The sequence below is a fragment of the Epinephelus fuscoguttatus genome, linkage group LG19 (assembly GCF_011397635.1).
Source record: "Epinephelus fuscoguttatus linkage group LG19, E.fuscoguttatus.final_Chr_v1".
Taxonomy (NCBI): domain Eukaryota; kingdom Metazoa; phylum Chordata; class Actinopteri; order Perciformes; family Serranidae; genus Epinephelus; species Epinephelus fuscoguttatus.
Genome location: NC_064770.1, coordinates 19,523,118 through 19,540,414, shown reverse-complemented (window position 1 = coordinate 19,540,414; position 17,297 = coordinate 19,523,118). Strand labels below are relative to the sequence as shown.

At 42.3% G+C, this 17,297-nt stretch overlaps 3 protein-coding genes across 3 annotated transcripts; 1 reads left to right on the top strand and 2 right to left on the bottom strand.

Annotated features, from left to right (window-relative positions):
- Positions 1–1,709: 1,709 nt before the first annotated feature.
- On the bottom strand, positions 1,710–4,776 carry btr02 (bloodthirsty-related gene family, member 2). Its single transcript, XM_049561770.1, has 7 exons — positions 4,640–4,776; positions 3,517–3,789; positions 3,354–3,431; positions 3,027–3,275; positions 2,796–2,943; positions 2,678–2,704; positions 1,710–2,254 (listed from the first exon to the last, which is right to left on the bottom strand). Exons 2-7 carry the CDS (start codon positions 3,784–3,786, stop codon positions 1,710–1,712), a joined length of 1,317 nt encoding a protein of 438 aa, XP_049417727.1. The 5' UTR covers positions 3,787–3,789; positions 4,640–4,776.
- Positions 4,777–6,237: 1,461 nt separating this feature from the next.
- On the bottom strand, positions 6,238–8,964 carry LOC125879563 (GTPase IMAP family member 9). Its single transcript, XM_049561513.1, has 2 exons — positions 8,946–8,964; positions 6,238–7,339 (listed from the first exon to the last, which is right to left on the bottom strand). Exons 1-2 carry the CDS (start codon positions 8,962–8,964, stop codon positions 6,315–6,317), a joined length of 1,044 nt encoding a protein of 347 aa, XP_049417470.1. The 3' UTR covers positions 6,238–6,314.
- Positions 8,965–10,321: 1,357 nt separating this feature from the next.
- Positions 10,322–15,944, top strand: rsad1 (radical S-adenosyl methionine domain containing 1). Its single transcript, XM_049562282.1, has 9 exons — positions 10,322–10,680; positions 10,851–10,984; positions 11,069–11,273; positions 11,346–11,711; positions 13,476–13,539; positions 13,620–13,767; positions 13,990–14,044; positions 14,172–14,275; positions 14,669–15,944. The coding sequence occupies exons 1-9, from the start codon at positions 10,531–10,533 to the stop codon at positions 14,817–14,819; spliced, it is 1,377 nt and encodes a 458-aa protein (XP_049418239.1). The 5' UTR covers positions 10,322–10,530; the 3' UTR covers positions 14,820–15,944.
- The last annotated feature ends 1,353 nt before the right edge of the window (positions 15,945–17,297 follow it).

The following is a 17,297-nucleotide window of genomic DNA, read 5'->3' as shown; positions in this document are numbered from 1 at the left end:
GGATCCTCAGTCTTCAGGTGATGATGTCGTTGAGTTCAGCTGAGTCACACAAGGACAGATATCCTGAAATTCAGAAGAGGACAAAAACAGAGCAAATTGAAATTTTGATTCATCATACAAATAGTGCTGCAAATCTCACAGGTTCTTACTACTTACGACAATGTGCATTAGCTCAGTTAAGTATGGACAAATGGAGCATATATTTATCATAAATATTTGGAAAAAGGCTGCAAGGCCCATGTTTAGTGGATTCCACTGAGCACCACAGAGAATAGCCGTCTTTGACACAGCTGTGGGTGTCGAGCTACGCCTTGCCTGGTGAGTGGATTATCTCAGAAAAACATGAGGAGACTCTGAACACAAGCATCTTTCATGAAGGCTTGTAGAGTGGGCCAGGAGGACCCATGTCATCTATTTATCACAGCTCTCAGAAGCCTTGCTTTACCAATTCTGTGAATCAAACCCACACCACACACTCAGTCGAGGGGTTGCTTTATGACAAGGACGGATAGAAAAATGTCAGAGGCAGAAGCTTAATCTACTGGGCCCCCTTTAGATGAACATGTAGCCAACAGATCCCGATCCTGGATGATTTACAGTAGCTTTGATATGAATTAATGTCTGTTTTGTAAGTGGGCAGACAACAATGGATCGAATCATTGAAACCAGAATAATCATTCTGGCAGGCCCACAGTCTCCCACTGTTTCAAAAGATTGTGCATGAATTTATAAAGCCCCTCAAAGGCATAGAAGACCCCCAGACCCCAGATTAGGAGTCTGAGCATTATCTTTGGTACAACTATTGGCTCTCGCAATGAGGCGAGAGCGATCCTTAACCCTGCCTCCAACACTGAGACTACTTAAATACTATATTAAATTGTGAAACAGCTAAACATATTTTCAGTCCAATTGATTTTGACAGTTTTGGAAGTGTCGCTAATGCACTACTAGGAGATAATACAATAGATATTTACCTCAAATTAAGTGTATTGGATTCTCGCTGCTCCCCTCGGTCCACAGGTTACTGTTACTGGTCCTTTGCTTGGTGTTGTGAATGGCAGCCCTCAGATATTCAGTTCAGTCCACAGGAAGGCTGCAGATCAGGGGAGGCTCTATCTCAGAGGTAAGGTGAACTGAAGGAGAGAGGGTCGATCAGCTCTGACACCCAGAACTGTACTGGAGATGGGGCTGCCCTCCAAGATGCCAGCGCAAGTCTGTGTGGCAGTGGGCAGAAGCATGCGCTTGTGTGCACGACCGTGTCGGTGTGTGAATGAGTGAATGTGTTCGAGTGTGTCTCCCAGTGCCTGGTGTACGAGCACAATGCCCTGCTGTTTCTTTGTGCCCTCCCTCCCTGTTCCTCGTCAACCTCTGTCCCAACTTCGCAGCCTCTTGCATCCATCCAACTCAGCAGCCCATTTTCTCTGCTTTTTTTCGACTTTGACTCACTTGTTCATCTCTGAGAGTCTTTGCTTTTCTTCTCGGTCCTTTTCAATCTGTTTATGGGTTTCATTGAAGTTTTTTGAGTGTAGGGAGTCAGTCCTTACACAACCTCTTGTTCACTGTTCTGACAGGCAGAATGTGGCTCATTGTAGTTTTTCATATGGATTTGTAATAGAATAAATATATTTCATATACAGGATTGGTGCAGAAAAGATCATCACAAGCATTATCATTGGAGATTTGCAAATATAAAAATAAAAGTATGATGTTTATATGCTGCAAAAGCTAGAAGAGATGATTAGGGGAGCAGCGTTTTTGCCGCCATGCAGGCGACCAGGACTGAAGAACGGATGAAGTCTGTCTGTAAATGCATCTGTGAAGGTGTGGATGTGGACTCCTGATTCTGCACAGTAGAAGGACACGCGGCCTTCTGTGTAGTCCAGGAACACGCCCACCCTCTTGGGTTTCTGTTCCAGAGCCAACAGCGTGACAGGAGAGGTGTTGGCAATGAACTGGCCTCCAGCCTTCAGGCTTAAAGTCCAGAAACCATTCGCAGGGCAGACAGTGAACTTGCCCTTCCTATTTATGGACTGTCTCGCAACACCCAGAGTCCACTCGATCTTCTCCCCGACTTCCACCTCCCAGTAGCACCTCCCACAGCTGAGACTTTCTTTGGCCAGTATGTTCGCCACACGGTCGAACCGCTTGGGGTTATCTGGTACCTCCTGAAGCTTGTCCGTGTGTCTCACTTGTTTTCTGTCATCTGAGACAGAGAGGGAGGGGTGGGCTGTCTTAGCACTCAGGTTGACATCCACTGAGAAAGAAGAAGGAGAAAGGTCAAGAATGGGTCAAATGGCATGGGTATCTTTAGTACTAAGGGTCTGGAAGTACATTACTGGGGATCAGGAAGTTGGGTTAAATCTTATATTTCTTGCCCAGTCATCAGAAGAAAATGTTGGCATTGAATGTTTCTACAAACCTCATATATGTTATATTTTAAGTTTCTAAAGTTATGTAGTATATGAGCTGACTGTCATCAGGAGGTGTAGGGAATGGTAGATGGTGTGACACCAAGGTGAGACACGAACAATGCCTACATTTTTTTCTGGTGCTAAGGTTGATATTTCAATTTGTTGCATTTTTTCTACTGCATTATCAATGCTTTATTTGGATCTCCCCACTCTAATAACTTGTGTCCAGTCCCTTATATTTGTGTCTGTGTAGACAAAAGTCTTACCTGTGTACTTCTCTATTCTCTTGAGTTCTGTCAAAGAAGAGTCAAAGGGAGAAGAAAGGTCATTGAATTTATAGCAGAATGCTCATTTAATACGCACGATAAAAGCTGCGTTACTCACCAGCTTTGGAGAGCCTGTTGACTTCTACTTTTATCTTCTCCATGATGTCTGTCAGTGCTTGTCTGGTGACCCCAATACAAGGGTCAGTTTCTGCTGTAACCTTGGACCAGTCCTTCATCTCAGAGGGGCACATTTTTGGAACAACGCTCTGCATGACATGAACAAAGTTATTACTGATGGTAGCCATTCACCATTATCATTATATCATCTGCAGAAGGTAGAGGTGCTCACCACGGTAACTTGCTTGGTATCGTCACTTTGATCGCTGTGTACAGGAATCAGCAGATCAGGTTCAGTGGTCTCCTTCTTCAGCTCCCGGATCTCCTGTTCGATCTCTTTCACCAGCGTTTCTATTCTCTTTGCCTCTTCTCTCTGTCTCACCTCAATTGCATCAACAACTGCTTTGTGACTCTTCTCCATGGCATGTACGAGGGCAGAGAAGACCTTCTGGCTCTCTCGCACCTCTCTGAGGTAGGAGCTCTGATGGGACACCATCATGTATCATCATTCAAAGATATACATAAAGAGACTTAAATGATGTAGAAGTATTCAACACACCTTTTGGAGCTCGAGAGCATATTTAAACCTTTCTATCTTCTGCAGCCTTTCCTGAATCATTTGCTCGACATCTATAACCTGCAATGGTGACATACACAAATATATTAGATGCATTGATAATCAGATCGCTCATGACCGAATAACTGACAATGCAATAAAGTACCGTTTCCTCATCAGGTGGTTTCTGTGGTCGATTCTTCCTGTAGTTGTCTGAGATGTCCGCCAGAATGTGGTTGACACTGAGGTCCGGCTTGTCAGCAAACAGTCTCCTACAGTGGGGGCAGTATTTGGACTGGTGTCGTGTCCAGTAGTGGGAGAGACAGGACAAGCAGAAGCTGTGACCACATGGTACGGTCACTGGACTTGTGAAGATGTCTCTACACAGAGGACACAAAAAGTGCTTCTCGGGAAGGAGGCTAATTGTAGAGGCCATGCTCTGAAAATGACAGTGACATGATCAATGTCAGCAAAGTTTGAAGACATTTCTTTTAGTTTGTTTGTTTGTCAAAAGCCTTTTGACAAATGTACTATTTGAAATGGCACTAGGTAGGCAGTTAGGTAGACAACTAGATACTGTTTACAAGCCAGAAAAGCTGGAAAACATTGGTTTAACCTTTTACAATTTGTTGTCTTTTAGAAGTTCTGCAAATTTAATAAAAGAGATGTAGCATCAAATCATCTTAAACTCGAAGTACTGTCCACTCACTGCTTTAAAAAGGAGCATTTACTCTGAAATGTGAGAGCACAGCTATTTTCAGCTCAGATAAGCAGCACAAATGGGACGTCATGTTCTCAGGGCAGAATGGCACTCCTCTCATATTATGTAATGATAGCAAAAAGGACAGGAAATTCTTCTTTATGTCTAGGAACAATTATGTCTATCCCTCTCTTTATTTTCTACCACAAATTCTTCTTGTTGGCATTGTCACAGGCGCTTGAGTTTCTCAGGAATTTCTTTGTGATCAGAGACCGGTGTACTACCAGAGAACGGAAGCGGCTCAGTGAAATATGTGATGTAAAGTATGTGGTCAAACAGGTAGCACCCAAACTGTTACGTCACTAGGGAGCTACAGAACAACTCAACACAATACAACAACTTCTGAAATGTTATGTTTTGTCCTGAGCACATCGTACTCTGACATTTACGCTGGGAAACACTCTCAGATGATGCAACGTGTCCGTGAATGATTTTATGGTCTAAATTCACAGTCAGGAAATAGGCAGCTTTTCCAGGAATAAAAGAGAAACTACTGTAAAACCATTCACCCAGCAGAGTGTGGGCTTACCTTTTCAAGTTTTTCTTGTCCAGGTAACACTGCTTCTGGTCTGCACTGATTCTGTTCACAGTTTCAGGTATGAAATACAACGTAAAGACTGCTAATGGTGTCCACTGAACAGGTGCGCTGAGGTGATTGTGTTGTCTAGGAAAGAGGCAGTGCTTTAGACAATGGCACTCTCAGTTGAAACTCCACCCTGAATGTTATCTGATACTCTTCAACTAACCTACAGCGAGATGCCAGGGAATGTTGGAGGTCAAATAAAATGTTGCTTAAGAGCAAACTCCCACATGTGATGACACAAATCACAACTCCATTTATTGAAAACTGAAATGGAAACCAAGCAGGTAGGAACCTATTACTACAACAATGAGACAGTCTATGTAGAAAACAAGTTCAGCTTACTCAAAATACGAGATAATGGGCCACTCAGGCAACAAATCTGATGAGGGGAAAGCAGGCAGAGAAGGCATGGTCTGAGAATTAAGATTAAACACAGGGAGATTAGGCTGAACAGGAGCCAGAAACCATTGGATAGCTAAGCAGCAAAATACTTAACAACCTGGCAAAAGAGCAGTGAAATGGGACCAGGTGAGGGGAATGAGGATGAAGAAAAAGGACTTTTCTCTATTTTGTGCCTCCTCAACTCCTCTCCCCTCCACCCTCCTGCCTTTGACCTGGAAACCGATATCAGTGCGCCATCTTGAAGAATGTCTCAAATGTCAAATGTCTTTCATTATGCTAACTTATGCTTCTTTGCCTCCTTCCGTGACCTGGAAATTGTTCCCATTCATGAAGGATCTTCCAATCCCTTAAATGCACCTCGAAGAGTCAAGGAGAGAGGACAGAGGAGACTTCTGGAGGAGCTTAGAGCTAAGGCTCCTCTGTCTTTGCGCCTCTTCCTCTCCTCCTCCACTTGCATCTCCAATGGGAAGGACTAAGAAACAAGGAAAGGAAGCGAGCATGATGGATTGAACCCCTAAAATACACTTTGAGGAAAGAGGAGGCTTGCTGGAGGAGCTATGAGTGAGGATGCACAGGTGTGTCTTTTGCAGGAGTCTTTTTGGCACCCCTGATGTATAAAAGAGGTGAGATATACAGCTGGGATATACAAACCACAGTCAATTGAAATAAATGTATAAATTGTCAAAAACACTGGTATGCTTATATCTGACAGAGGTCATGAAATACTGCAGTGGGCCACAACAGAAAATGATAGATGTCTGTTGCCTCAACTCTTTCCTCGTGTCTCTGCCTTGCCTCCTCCACTTGCATCTCAGGTGGGAGGGATGATGATACAAGGAGAGGAGGCGAGGAAAATAATCAAGGATGTACAAACTGAGCAATGAGAAGAGGGGGAAGAATCTTAAATGACAGGAGAGTTTGTGAAATGGCAAAAAACCCAAACAGATAAGAACATGATTAATTGTTGGTTGTTTTCATGACACAAAATACAAATTCACAGTTTAAATCAGCCATGAGGTTTATATTGTTGACCATTAGTAATCCCCTTGAGCTGCAGAGGGCACAACAAGTCAAGTTTCAGTTTCAGCCGAGAGGGTGTTGTACATTTCCTTATCTGCTTTGGTATCAAGTCTGCCTGAAAGCTACATAAGCAAGTTAAATACAAAGAGCACATGATATTTTATTGAAAAACACGTCATAATAAGTCAATACCTCGCTGTCATGGACGAGGAGTTGCAAAGAAGCGATTAATGAAGATTGAGTTAAAGTTGAGTCTGGCAGGAGGAGCCACTCTGCCCTCCATATGCTCTATCGCTACCTGTGCCGTTCCCCCTGCGGATCCACCTACTGCCCCACCTATGATCCCATACAGAACCATCCCCCCTGGCCCCTCTATGGAACCAAACAGTGCGCCCATGACAGCTCCCACAACTAAACCCGTCCCCAGTCCTCGTGCCAGGGAGGTTCTGAGCCACCCGTTGTCCATCTCTGCCTTGGCTCTGATCTCAGCGCCAACACTGGCTGTGTAGGCGTCCCTCTGGTGATACAACTCCTCCGCTATGTACTGCTTCTCCATTTCCGTCCATGCCTTTTCTATCTCTGCTGTCCTCTGCTTCCTGAGCCTCTTCTCCTCCTTCTTCACAGCTAACTCTGCCTTCTGGAAAGTTCTGCTGGAGAAGAAGCCCCCTCCTAAAGAGGCCACCATCCTCTCTATCTTCTGCAGCAGCGCTCTGTCCCCGCTGCGGTCTCTCCAGTTCTTGCTGAAAAAGTGAAAGCATCCACCGTACTTCTCGATCAGTTCTCTCAGGTGCCAGTCAGTCTTCTGCACCTTGTCTTCCAGGGCGGCTCCCTCCAGGTTTCCCTCATAAGCCAGGAGGACCATGCAGTGCTTCAGACAGTGTCTCCCAAAGCGTTTCCTCATCAGTTTGGGGGCTCTCATATCATTGGGGGAGATTTTCTCCAAGTCAAAGGCAACAAGAAAGGCATGGGGGCCGGGAATACACAAGCATTTAGACCTTCTCAGCTCATTCTTCCTTTTAGCTCGAGATATATCTTTGTCATAGATGTTTGGCCCATTGACCACAGCCACTCGCCTACCAGCCAGCTCTCCAGTGTTCTTCTTGCTGTCAGAAATACCGGTGATGTCCTTAGAAAACTCCTCTCTCCCAAGTATGGCATTTGTTAGAAGGAATTGTGGAGGTCCACTGCTACCCACCACCATTAGCCTCAATTCTGTAGGAGACCCTGCAAAAAGTGCAAAATGTATCATGTGCATTTGCTCACACTGATAACTGTTACTGTATGTCTAGTTTTTACATTGTCTTTCTTTGAAAAAATGCTTTTAAGTGCATCAAATTCATATGTAATGTTTTCTACAAGAGGCTGGAAGATGAGGGGAATAAACAGATTATGGAGAATAACTCCTTGCTAACACAAGTGACTCATACGAGGCTGTATCCCAATTGACAGTACTGCCAATACAATTTTAAGACTACAGTGGCTCTGTGAGGCTAAGCTTTGAGCTAAGTGCTAAGGTTGGCACGCTGACGTGCTTAGAATGATAACACGCTGATGTTAAACCGGTATAAAGCTTGCCATGGTCACCATGCTAACTTTTACCAACTAACAAAAAACACAAAAATATTATGTGAAAAGTCAGAGCTTCATCAAAGTGATTACGAATCATACTGAAGAGAACATTAATATGTGTGTCAAAGTGGGAGCGAATCTATGTTCAGAGTGTTCTATGTTCTCCAGTTCAATATTCTGTTAACACAAATTAACCCATTGTGTTCGGGTCAGATTTGACCATGCTCTAACATATCAGTTGTCAAGATGTAAAAGCCATAAACACATTATAATGTGTCAAGAGGTTAAGGCTCCATTTCAGCAACATACAATGCACAAAACTGTACATATTCCTTATGTTTGCTCTTATTCTATTCTTGTTTTATTCTACTGATGTGTCAGTGAAATACTTCTCATTCAGTTTCTGATTTCTAGATCTTACTCTGGTGGAGACACAGTAAATTAGCCCAATTTTAATACTAGACACCTTTTCTAACCGTAACCTCTTTGGGGATGGGAACAGTTTGGTAACATAAGTCTCCCACGGTAAACCTGACTTCTTGTTTTCTCTCTTAAACTTAATCTGTTTGAAATGTCAATAATTTGTTGTTATGACCCTTGACCTCTTTCCTATTCTTAACCTGTTTGGAAATGGCAATACTGAATTACCATTGATATTCTAAACCTTGAATGTTTAAAAATTGTTTTTCTCTTTTTTTCATCTTTTGTTTTTTTCTCTCATTTAACTGGTTAATTAATTTATTATATATATGGGGAGTTGTTTTCCATACAAAAAAAGTCATTATCTAGACTAAGTTCCATGCCATGCAGTTAAATCACTTTCAAAGTCATGATTATAGTCTCCTAACCTTACCCAAGCAAACACAGAGTATCTTTCCAGGTTTCCATTATGTAGTAGCTGGGGAACAGAAGAATGCCCCATCAAATTTCACTGCAATCCATACACAGTCACCTTCATGGCAGCATTACGGTAAGACAGGGGATCACCAAAGTCATTAGAATTTTCCCTCTGGATACCATGAATATCTGTACAATATATGTCAATCTATCGAATATATGTTGAGATATTTCAATTTGGATCAAAGTGGTGGTGAACTGACCAACCGGCGGACCAACATTACCATGCCAGAATTCTTTCAGCTCATAAATGCTGCTAAGTGACATGCAAACTGATATGACCCCACGTTTACAGCTTTACAACTTGAGTCTATGTCGTATTTGTGAACCCCCGTAACCCCATGTAGTCAGTCAGTGAGCTTACCTTTCTTTCTCTTATCCATTTGGCAGATTTCCAGCAAAGATACACTCTTTTGATCTGGATTATCACAAAGTTATCCAGCTTCTGTGTGGACTTAAGTCATCACCATAACTGTTGCATTCAGTATAAACCAATCGCTCTGTCTCTATCACTCTCTGCTGAGGGTAATTGGTGCCAGATTTAATAATAAATGGAAAATGTCCCCGGGGTTGGAGGCTGGCAGTGAGCACATTCACATTTATTGACATTGTTAATGAAATATTTAGATTAAGTACATAATGACCTGCTGTGTTTTGTACTTTGGTAAAAGTGTGAAGGATGAGAGGAGGTGAGAAGATTTATTCCTTTTTTTGTGGCTGATGTGGTGGCTCTTTTATTTATTTACTCACTGCCACACGTCATATATTGGATTTGTATAACCATTATCATCACATCAAACTCTCCAGCGTCAAACAGCAATGGTCAGAGGTAATTACTTGAACATGACAAACTGTAACTGAGGAGCTGTTTGTTCTATAACAAAGCTGAGTTGAACTCAAAATGATGAGATTTAATGAACTGTAACCCTAATGATAAAATAATTTCATAACCATTCAAACTGCGCTGATTTTTGCTTCCTCTGTTAAAATGAACACTCTGATTTTGTGTGTGACCCCACAAGGTCATCTCACTGTCAGTCCACCAGAATCAGAGAAATCAATAGCTCATTAAATTAGTTTGATCCTGTGTGAACAGAGCATGAATTTGAATGAAAAACCTGCACACCAGCCTCATGCAATAAAATATGTTCATGTCATGTTCATCATGTGATGTTTGCGTATATTTAGGCTACATTGTACAAGTGATACTTAAGGTTCTTGGGTAATTCTGCAGTCTTCATACAAACTGACGTAGCAGCTTTACAGGCTTTTACTTTTAGAAGCCAAGAAGATAAGATTTTATTGGCAACTTACAAAGCCCTGAGAGGCCTTGTTCTAAGTTATGTAACAGATCTTTTATAGCCCTACATTCCTTCTCACACACAGAGATCCTCAGATGCACCTTTCCTTGCTGTTCCCAGGTCTAGATTAATTCACAGAGGTGTTAGAGCCTTTGCAGTCAGCGCTGCTCGACTTTGGATAAACCTGCCCAGTGAGAGCAGGGCTGCAAACTACTCATTTAAATTAATTTAAACTGTTTTATTGTTGCGTGTTTTACTCTATCTATCTAACCATCTATCTATCTATCTATCTATCTATCTATCTATCTATCTATCTATCTATCTATCTATCTATCTATCTATCTATCTTCAAATGTATTTAATGGGTAGGCCTTACACCAGTGAAACAGCGCCCCTGTGTGGTCAAACTGTGTTACACACGAAGAGGAAATCACATTGTATGTATTTCCTGTTAGGGGTGACGTCACAGCTACCAGGAAGCGATGTGTAAACAGGACGAAATGACTTTACGCTACTTTGTAGTAACTTCGGCCACATTATTGACACTTTGATATAATCTATATTTTTATAACGGAGCCTCGAGACTCGTGTAGCAGCTTCACGTGACCATGTGTTGAAGTGAAGGACAACTTTCAGACAGACACCAGCATGATCAAACACACGCTCCATGCCTGCAGACGTGCCCTCTCTCCCGGGCTGCGCTGCTTCTCTCAGACTTCCGGCGGCGAAATAATTGAGGATTTATTTGAGCGGACAGGCTCTGCACATCTCACGAAGCAGGCGTCTCTCTACGTGCACGTGAGCTGGCTTTGGTCAATGGATCTGATTAAATATTTCAATGCAGAGAAATATGCATACCCATGCACTGACTGACATAAATCTTTTTTCAGTCTAATGCAAATACTGTCATGTCTAGAAAGTTTGCCCAAATCATGTCAAAGTCACCTTCCTCATCTCTTCTTCTGTAGTGGCCCTACTGTCTCAGACGGTGCTCCTACTGCAACTTTAACAAGTATATACCCAGAGAGGACAATGACCACATGATGACTGAGTGCCTTCAGAAGGAGACTGAAACACTGCTGCAGCTCAGTCAGGTGTCCTGGTATGTTCATTCATTAGACCTTCACATGATCTCTGCTCACAACACATGCCATCACCCACACTTAATTTTGATTTATCCCTGCAGCATTACCTCAGTGTTTTTTGGTGGTGGGACTCCAAGCCTGGCTCCACCCTCAACCATTGCTGCAGTCCTGGAGACTGTTTCCAGGCTGGCGCATCTCTCGGATAAGGCTGAGGTCACGCTTGAGGTCAACCCTACTCCTGTAGGAAAGTCAAAGTTAGAGGACTATATGCATGCAGGGGTGAACCGATTCTCCATCGGCGTCCAGGTGAATATATAGCCTACAGAAGACTAATTAGATTGTGAACTGTGCACATGTATAACTTTTTCAATCTTCCAGTCTTTGCAGGATGAAGATTTGAAAGTTTTGGGAAGAGACCACAGCTCCCATCAGGCTTTGCAAACTGTAGAAGAGGCCAGGAGGCTGTGCCCCGGGAGGGTGTCGGTGGATGTCATGTTTGGGCGACCAAAACAGAGCGTTAAATCCTGGGAGAATGAGCTGTGCGAGTTGTTGAGAGTGTCCGATGACCACGTGTCTCTGTACCAGCTGACCTTGGAGAGAGGCACCCAGCTGTTTAAACAGGTGCAAGCAGGAAAGGTGACAATGCCCGCTGAAGAGGTGACAGCAGAGATGTATCAGTGCGCCAGGAGGATTCTCCACCAGCATGGCTTCTTGCAGTATGAGGTGTCTAACTTTGCAAGAAATGTAAGTCCTCACTGATGTCCTCCGTACTTAAGAAGACGTTGATTATTTTATAAAGATTACAGAGAAGTTTATCACTTGAAAACCTGTGGAATACTAGGGACAAAATGCTTTATAAAAGGAATAAAAACACATTACAGCATGTAAGACACAATATGAAAAATAACTTTACATAATATTAATATAAAGGTATAGAGAATATCAGTAAAAATCAAGTGGCTTGCAAGAAGGTTGAAAAATGAAGCCAATGTGCAAGTGCTAAAAGCTGCAATTCCTCGAATGGCCACTAGAGGCTAGCCTAAAAACTGAGTCAATCCCCATTGATACCCATGTTAAAAGCCTGGTACAAAAAAAATGTTTTGGTCCCAATAGCTAATTTCCCCGTTTGTGACAACGGTTCAGGGGTGAATTTTTTTTTATTTTATCAGTTAGATAGCAATAACATAGACGAACATCTCAGATAAAGTCAGGATATGCTTTATGATAGAAATATGGTTTTAGGAGGGATTTAAACGAAGCCAGTGACTCAGACAGCCTTATATCCTCGAACAGGTCATTCCAGAGCCTCGGGGCCCTGGTGGCAAAAGTTCTGTCCCCTTTGATCTTCAGTCTGGATTCTGGGACAAGCAGGAGACCTCTGCCAGAGGATCTCAAACTACGTAAAGGTTCATAAGAGACTAACAGTTCTGAAATGTGATCTGGAGCCAGGCCCTGAAGAGCCTTAAAAGTAATCAATATGATTTTAAAGTGAATCCTAGCCTGTACAAAAACAATGGATGTAGCCACCCTGACGTCACCCATTGGTTTGTCGACTCACGTTTTGAGTCTGGCATTTTGGCCGTCGCCATCTTGATTTTTTTGGAGCCAGAAGTGACCATATTTGGACACAAGGGTGGAGCTGTAGAGAAGTGAGGGGTAGATCTGACTCTCAAGCCCTTTGTAGATAGGAATTGTGCAAATTTGCAGGAAAGCCCAATCAGTCTTTTTTCAGTCTTGGCAGTATAAAAACAAACTCGGGGAGTGTGGCAAAATGCCGCCTACCTACTTTTGTTTACACAGAATACGGAAAATTGGGCACCTCGGATCAACTCGCCATTCCGCCTCTATGTGTTTAAACACTTGCAGCTTGCCAGCAAAACGGCCCAACGTTCGCGGAAAATCTGGCAGTGTAAAAGGGGCTACAGACTGTATCAACACCTTGCAGAGAGCCTGTCACTCAAGCAGTCCTTTCTTTGTGTAACTTTAGGCTTTAATTAAGTATAAACATGGGAGTTACATATAAATTAACCCCTTGTATGTTTTTATGCTATTATTAAACTATAGAGACCAAAACTTTTTTGTACCAGGCTGTAAACATGTTTATTTCTGCTATAAAGTTGGGCATTTTAACATGGGTGTTAATGCGGGTGGAATCCCTTTTGGAGCCAGCCTCAAGTGGCCATTTTAGGAACTGCAGTTTTTAGCACTGTCTCAGGTTTAGTTCACTTTGTTCAGTAAAGGAATGCTTAAATATATCTGTGTGTATATCTAATATCTGTTTATATCGCAAGCGGTATCGTTATCATGATATTCACTGTTATCACATATTCTCCTCATGTCGTACAGCCCTATTTCTGACTGTTATCCAGCTCTAGTTTCTGATGAAGTGCCTTCATCACTCCATCAACAAGGCAGATGTCTGCTCTGTTGCGCACCATACTGCCTCATGAATTTGTCTGAGAAGAACAATCACGACAGCACAGTAACACCTCACTTTGTGCTATGTAGAACGCAGTGAGTCATCACAATACGAGTTACTGGAAGGGAAGACAGTACATCGGCGTCGGCCCAGGTCAGCTGTTATTATTTATTGAAGGCAGTGATTAATGAAAAGTGTTCTTGTGGCAAAGTTAACATGTTTGTGTGTGACAGGAGCACACGGACGGTTTGTTCCTGTGGGGGAGGGAGGTGTCATCCGGGAGGCGCGGACCCAGACTCTGGAGCCTGACGTCTGGATTCGTGAAGTCCAGCAGAGGGGACATGGGACACGGAGGCGGATTCGCCTCAGCCATCTTGAACTGTGAGGAGTTGCACTTACAGGCAGCACTGTTGTATGTTGCAATGAGTAAAATTACACAATGTGAGAAACATGGTGTTGGAGGTCGCTGTACATGTGCTTGTTTTCCAGACACACTGTCCTTGTGAAAGGCTATTATCAGACTCGTCCCTTCACTCAGTGTGTCCTGTCCTTGTCATTATCAACATCTAGTCACTGTTCTCATGAAAGCTGTTTCTTTGGTAGATTGGAGGAGGTGTTGGTGATGGGAATGAGAATGACCCAGGGCATTCATCACAAGGTGAACCCTTTATTTCTACATGAAATACACTACTAAAGAAAATGTTCTATTCAGCACAGCTACTGTGTGATCGTCTTATTTGTTCAATGTTCAGCACATCTCAAGGTCATTTTCTGGTATTTAACAGCACTGGGAGTTGTTTAGCCCTCAGCTGGGCCTCCATGATGTCTTTGGAACATCCATCGATGTCCAAGAGTTGCTACAGAGCGGACAACTCATTCTTGATGACAGGTGACTCATGACTATCATTAACAATACTTGAATTTAAAGTTTTACATTTACACTGGTGCGAAAGAGATTGCCCACCTCACTTGTTTAGGGCTGCAGCGATTCTTTTCATTTAGGACAAAAGTTCTGGTTATTTTTTCTCAATTAATCGTTTTGATAGAAAATAATTCCCCACGTCCGAAGGCTGATGTATTCATATAGCTTGTTTTACTTGACCAACAGTCAAACATATTCACTTAAATTGTAATATAGGACAAAGAAATGCATCAAATCGTCACATTTGAGCAGCTGAAACCAGGGAATGTTTGGCATTCTTGCTAATCGATTAATCAACTAATCATCGCAGCTCTACACTGAATCTCTTATCCATGTTTTTTCTTCTTTCCATATTATCAGAGGCCTGCGATGCTCCTGGGATGGACTGGCCTTACTGGACAGCATGCTGCCAGCTCTGCTGGTGGAGCTGGAAAGACAAATCAGTCAGAGGCTACACAGGGACCACCACTGTGCTGATGGACAAACAAAGAGGACTTCCAACCCACGATGACAGTAATGTTGATAGAGCGGATAACTAATTTACTGTTGTGGATGGGGATAGCAGCAAAACATATTTAAGCCACATAAATAAGGCTCACCTACTGTGATGAGCACATAGATGTGCAACTGAAGCCATTAACAGCTTTCCTGTCAAGACCTGTCTGATTCGGATAATGCAGTGAAAATATTCTGAATATAGCATACACATAAACTTTTATTGATTCTTTGAGGTGGGCCTTTTTTAGCGGCTAAAATAAGTCTTGTTGCCAACCCTGTCCACAGCAGTGCATTACCTAGCTTCTGTGCTGGTACACCTGCCTGCTTCTCCAAATCGGGGATATGCCAGCCACCATCTACTGCATATATAATACACTGACTATGAATAAGTACCTCATAAAACCCCACTTTTAAAGACTGGAACTATACCTTAAAGCTCTCTTAAGGCTCTGGAGCTGCATGTGGCTCTTTAGCCCCTCTCCAATGGCTCCCTGTGGCTTTGACAAAAAAAAATATATGGAAATGAATAACAGTTATATATTTAACTTTTTAATTTGTGTGTGTCAGTGCTTCAAGCCTACAAAAATTCTTATATTCCTCAACTGTAAAAATGTGAAGCCTCTATACCAAATAAAATTGTTTTAACATTTCAGCAGCTAAAATGTGCGTACACATTTTCCTTGAAATTTTGCTGAACCTCAATAGCAGTGGCTAGCCTTGAGTCTCTCAAATCCAAAACAGTAAAAGTCTCTGAATACAATAGAGAATTTAGTACTGCCTGGAAAGATTTGTTTGCTTTCACTGCCAGCTCTGCAGACTTAAAGTACCAAACAATCATAAATAGTGCCCTGCAGAGTGGCCACCTTATGGTAAACATGAATGAATGCTCATTTAGACTATAAGTATAGGCTGCTTTATACTTGATATGCTGTTCTACCTTCATTAAAAGCCTTTAATATGTTTTGTGGCTCCACACAGATTTTTTTAAATGATTATTTTTGGTAAAAAAATGGCTCTTTTGATAGTAAAGGTTGCTGACCTCTGTCTTAAAGGCTTTGCCATTTTTCACATTGTATTGAGTTTTTCCTCCTCTGTGTTACGCTGCTGTATAGATGACATGTACAGAGAAATAAAACAGGCCCCACGGGCGTTTATATTATATTGACTCTGTATCATACTGTAATAACTGCCATCACTCTTGTTTGGATGAGAACATAATGTATTCTATTTTTAAAAGCCCCCCAGTACTGTCACGCAGTTATTGTTAGTGCGACATTTCTCATTAAGGTATTGTACTGCCATCCAAACATAATTATTGTTCTCCCAATACACAGGAAATTGCGTCTCCTTCTTTAGATACACCCCAACTCCCTTTGGCTGCATAAAGATAATAATTGAGCCTTATAAGTAGGTACATTTCACACAATACTTTGTCAGCAATTTGTTAATATCGTAATTATTTCCTTTGAACTTAACCGGGATAATCTGGGACTACAATTATGGAGGAGAGAGAGATGATGTTCAGTTGTGTTTGAAGCAAAATCCTCTGGCAATCTAACACTGATTATAAACTCAACAAAGTAAAGGTAAATAACAGTCTCAGAACTTTGTAATGTGGCACAGGGTATAGAGAAATATATACTGTAGAGATATATAGATATAGATTTTTTAAAGACATTATGGACCATAAAGATAAAGTGTAACCAGATTTTTCTCCCTGATTGTTAGTGACAGTTTGATGTGGATTCAGTCAGTATATGAACATGCACAAATGTGGCTGTACAGCCTGACGTAACTGCATCTATGATTTTAACGTTCTTGTATACGATCCCTGCTGTTTTCTGCAGAAATCACGACACTGTATCAAGACTGGAGCTCCCTCTCTGCTCTATGATTCATAAACCCTGATGATGAGTCCTCTTCAGCACTGTCAGTAAATGCAGTCTGCTTTCATTTCCCACTCTGTAAATGATCTAAACAATGCTGGTAACATCAGTATAAGGGCATAAATCATTACCTCTGCTTTACAAATGTGTTCACCATCTGTCAGTAGGTCTTGTATTTGACGAGAGAGGGTTTAGAAAGGGAACACAGCGAAGGACATGCCACCCTGACGCACTTTTAAGTACTGAACTGAACATTAACCTCCAAGGAGCACCAAACTTCGTCAGCTCATTGCAGGAAACTCAAAAACCAAGGCTTTGTCTCCATCAAACCATCCTTTTCACACACACCAAGGCCACTCTGAATGAGCAGCCCACACATTTGTTTCTTCTCGGGAACCTGAAGAGTGGGTTGGATATGTGAGGAAGAAAAGTCTGAGTGTTTTTAAGGCGGGCTATAAATTGATTTTCTACTCTACAGTAGAGCCGAGTCTGATGTGGGCTCTCTCCATGGTGCTGATTTCACCGACTTCAATGCGTCTCTCACCTCCCCCTCTTCAATAGATGATGCTCCAACCTTTATGTGTTGAGAAACACCACGGTGACAC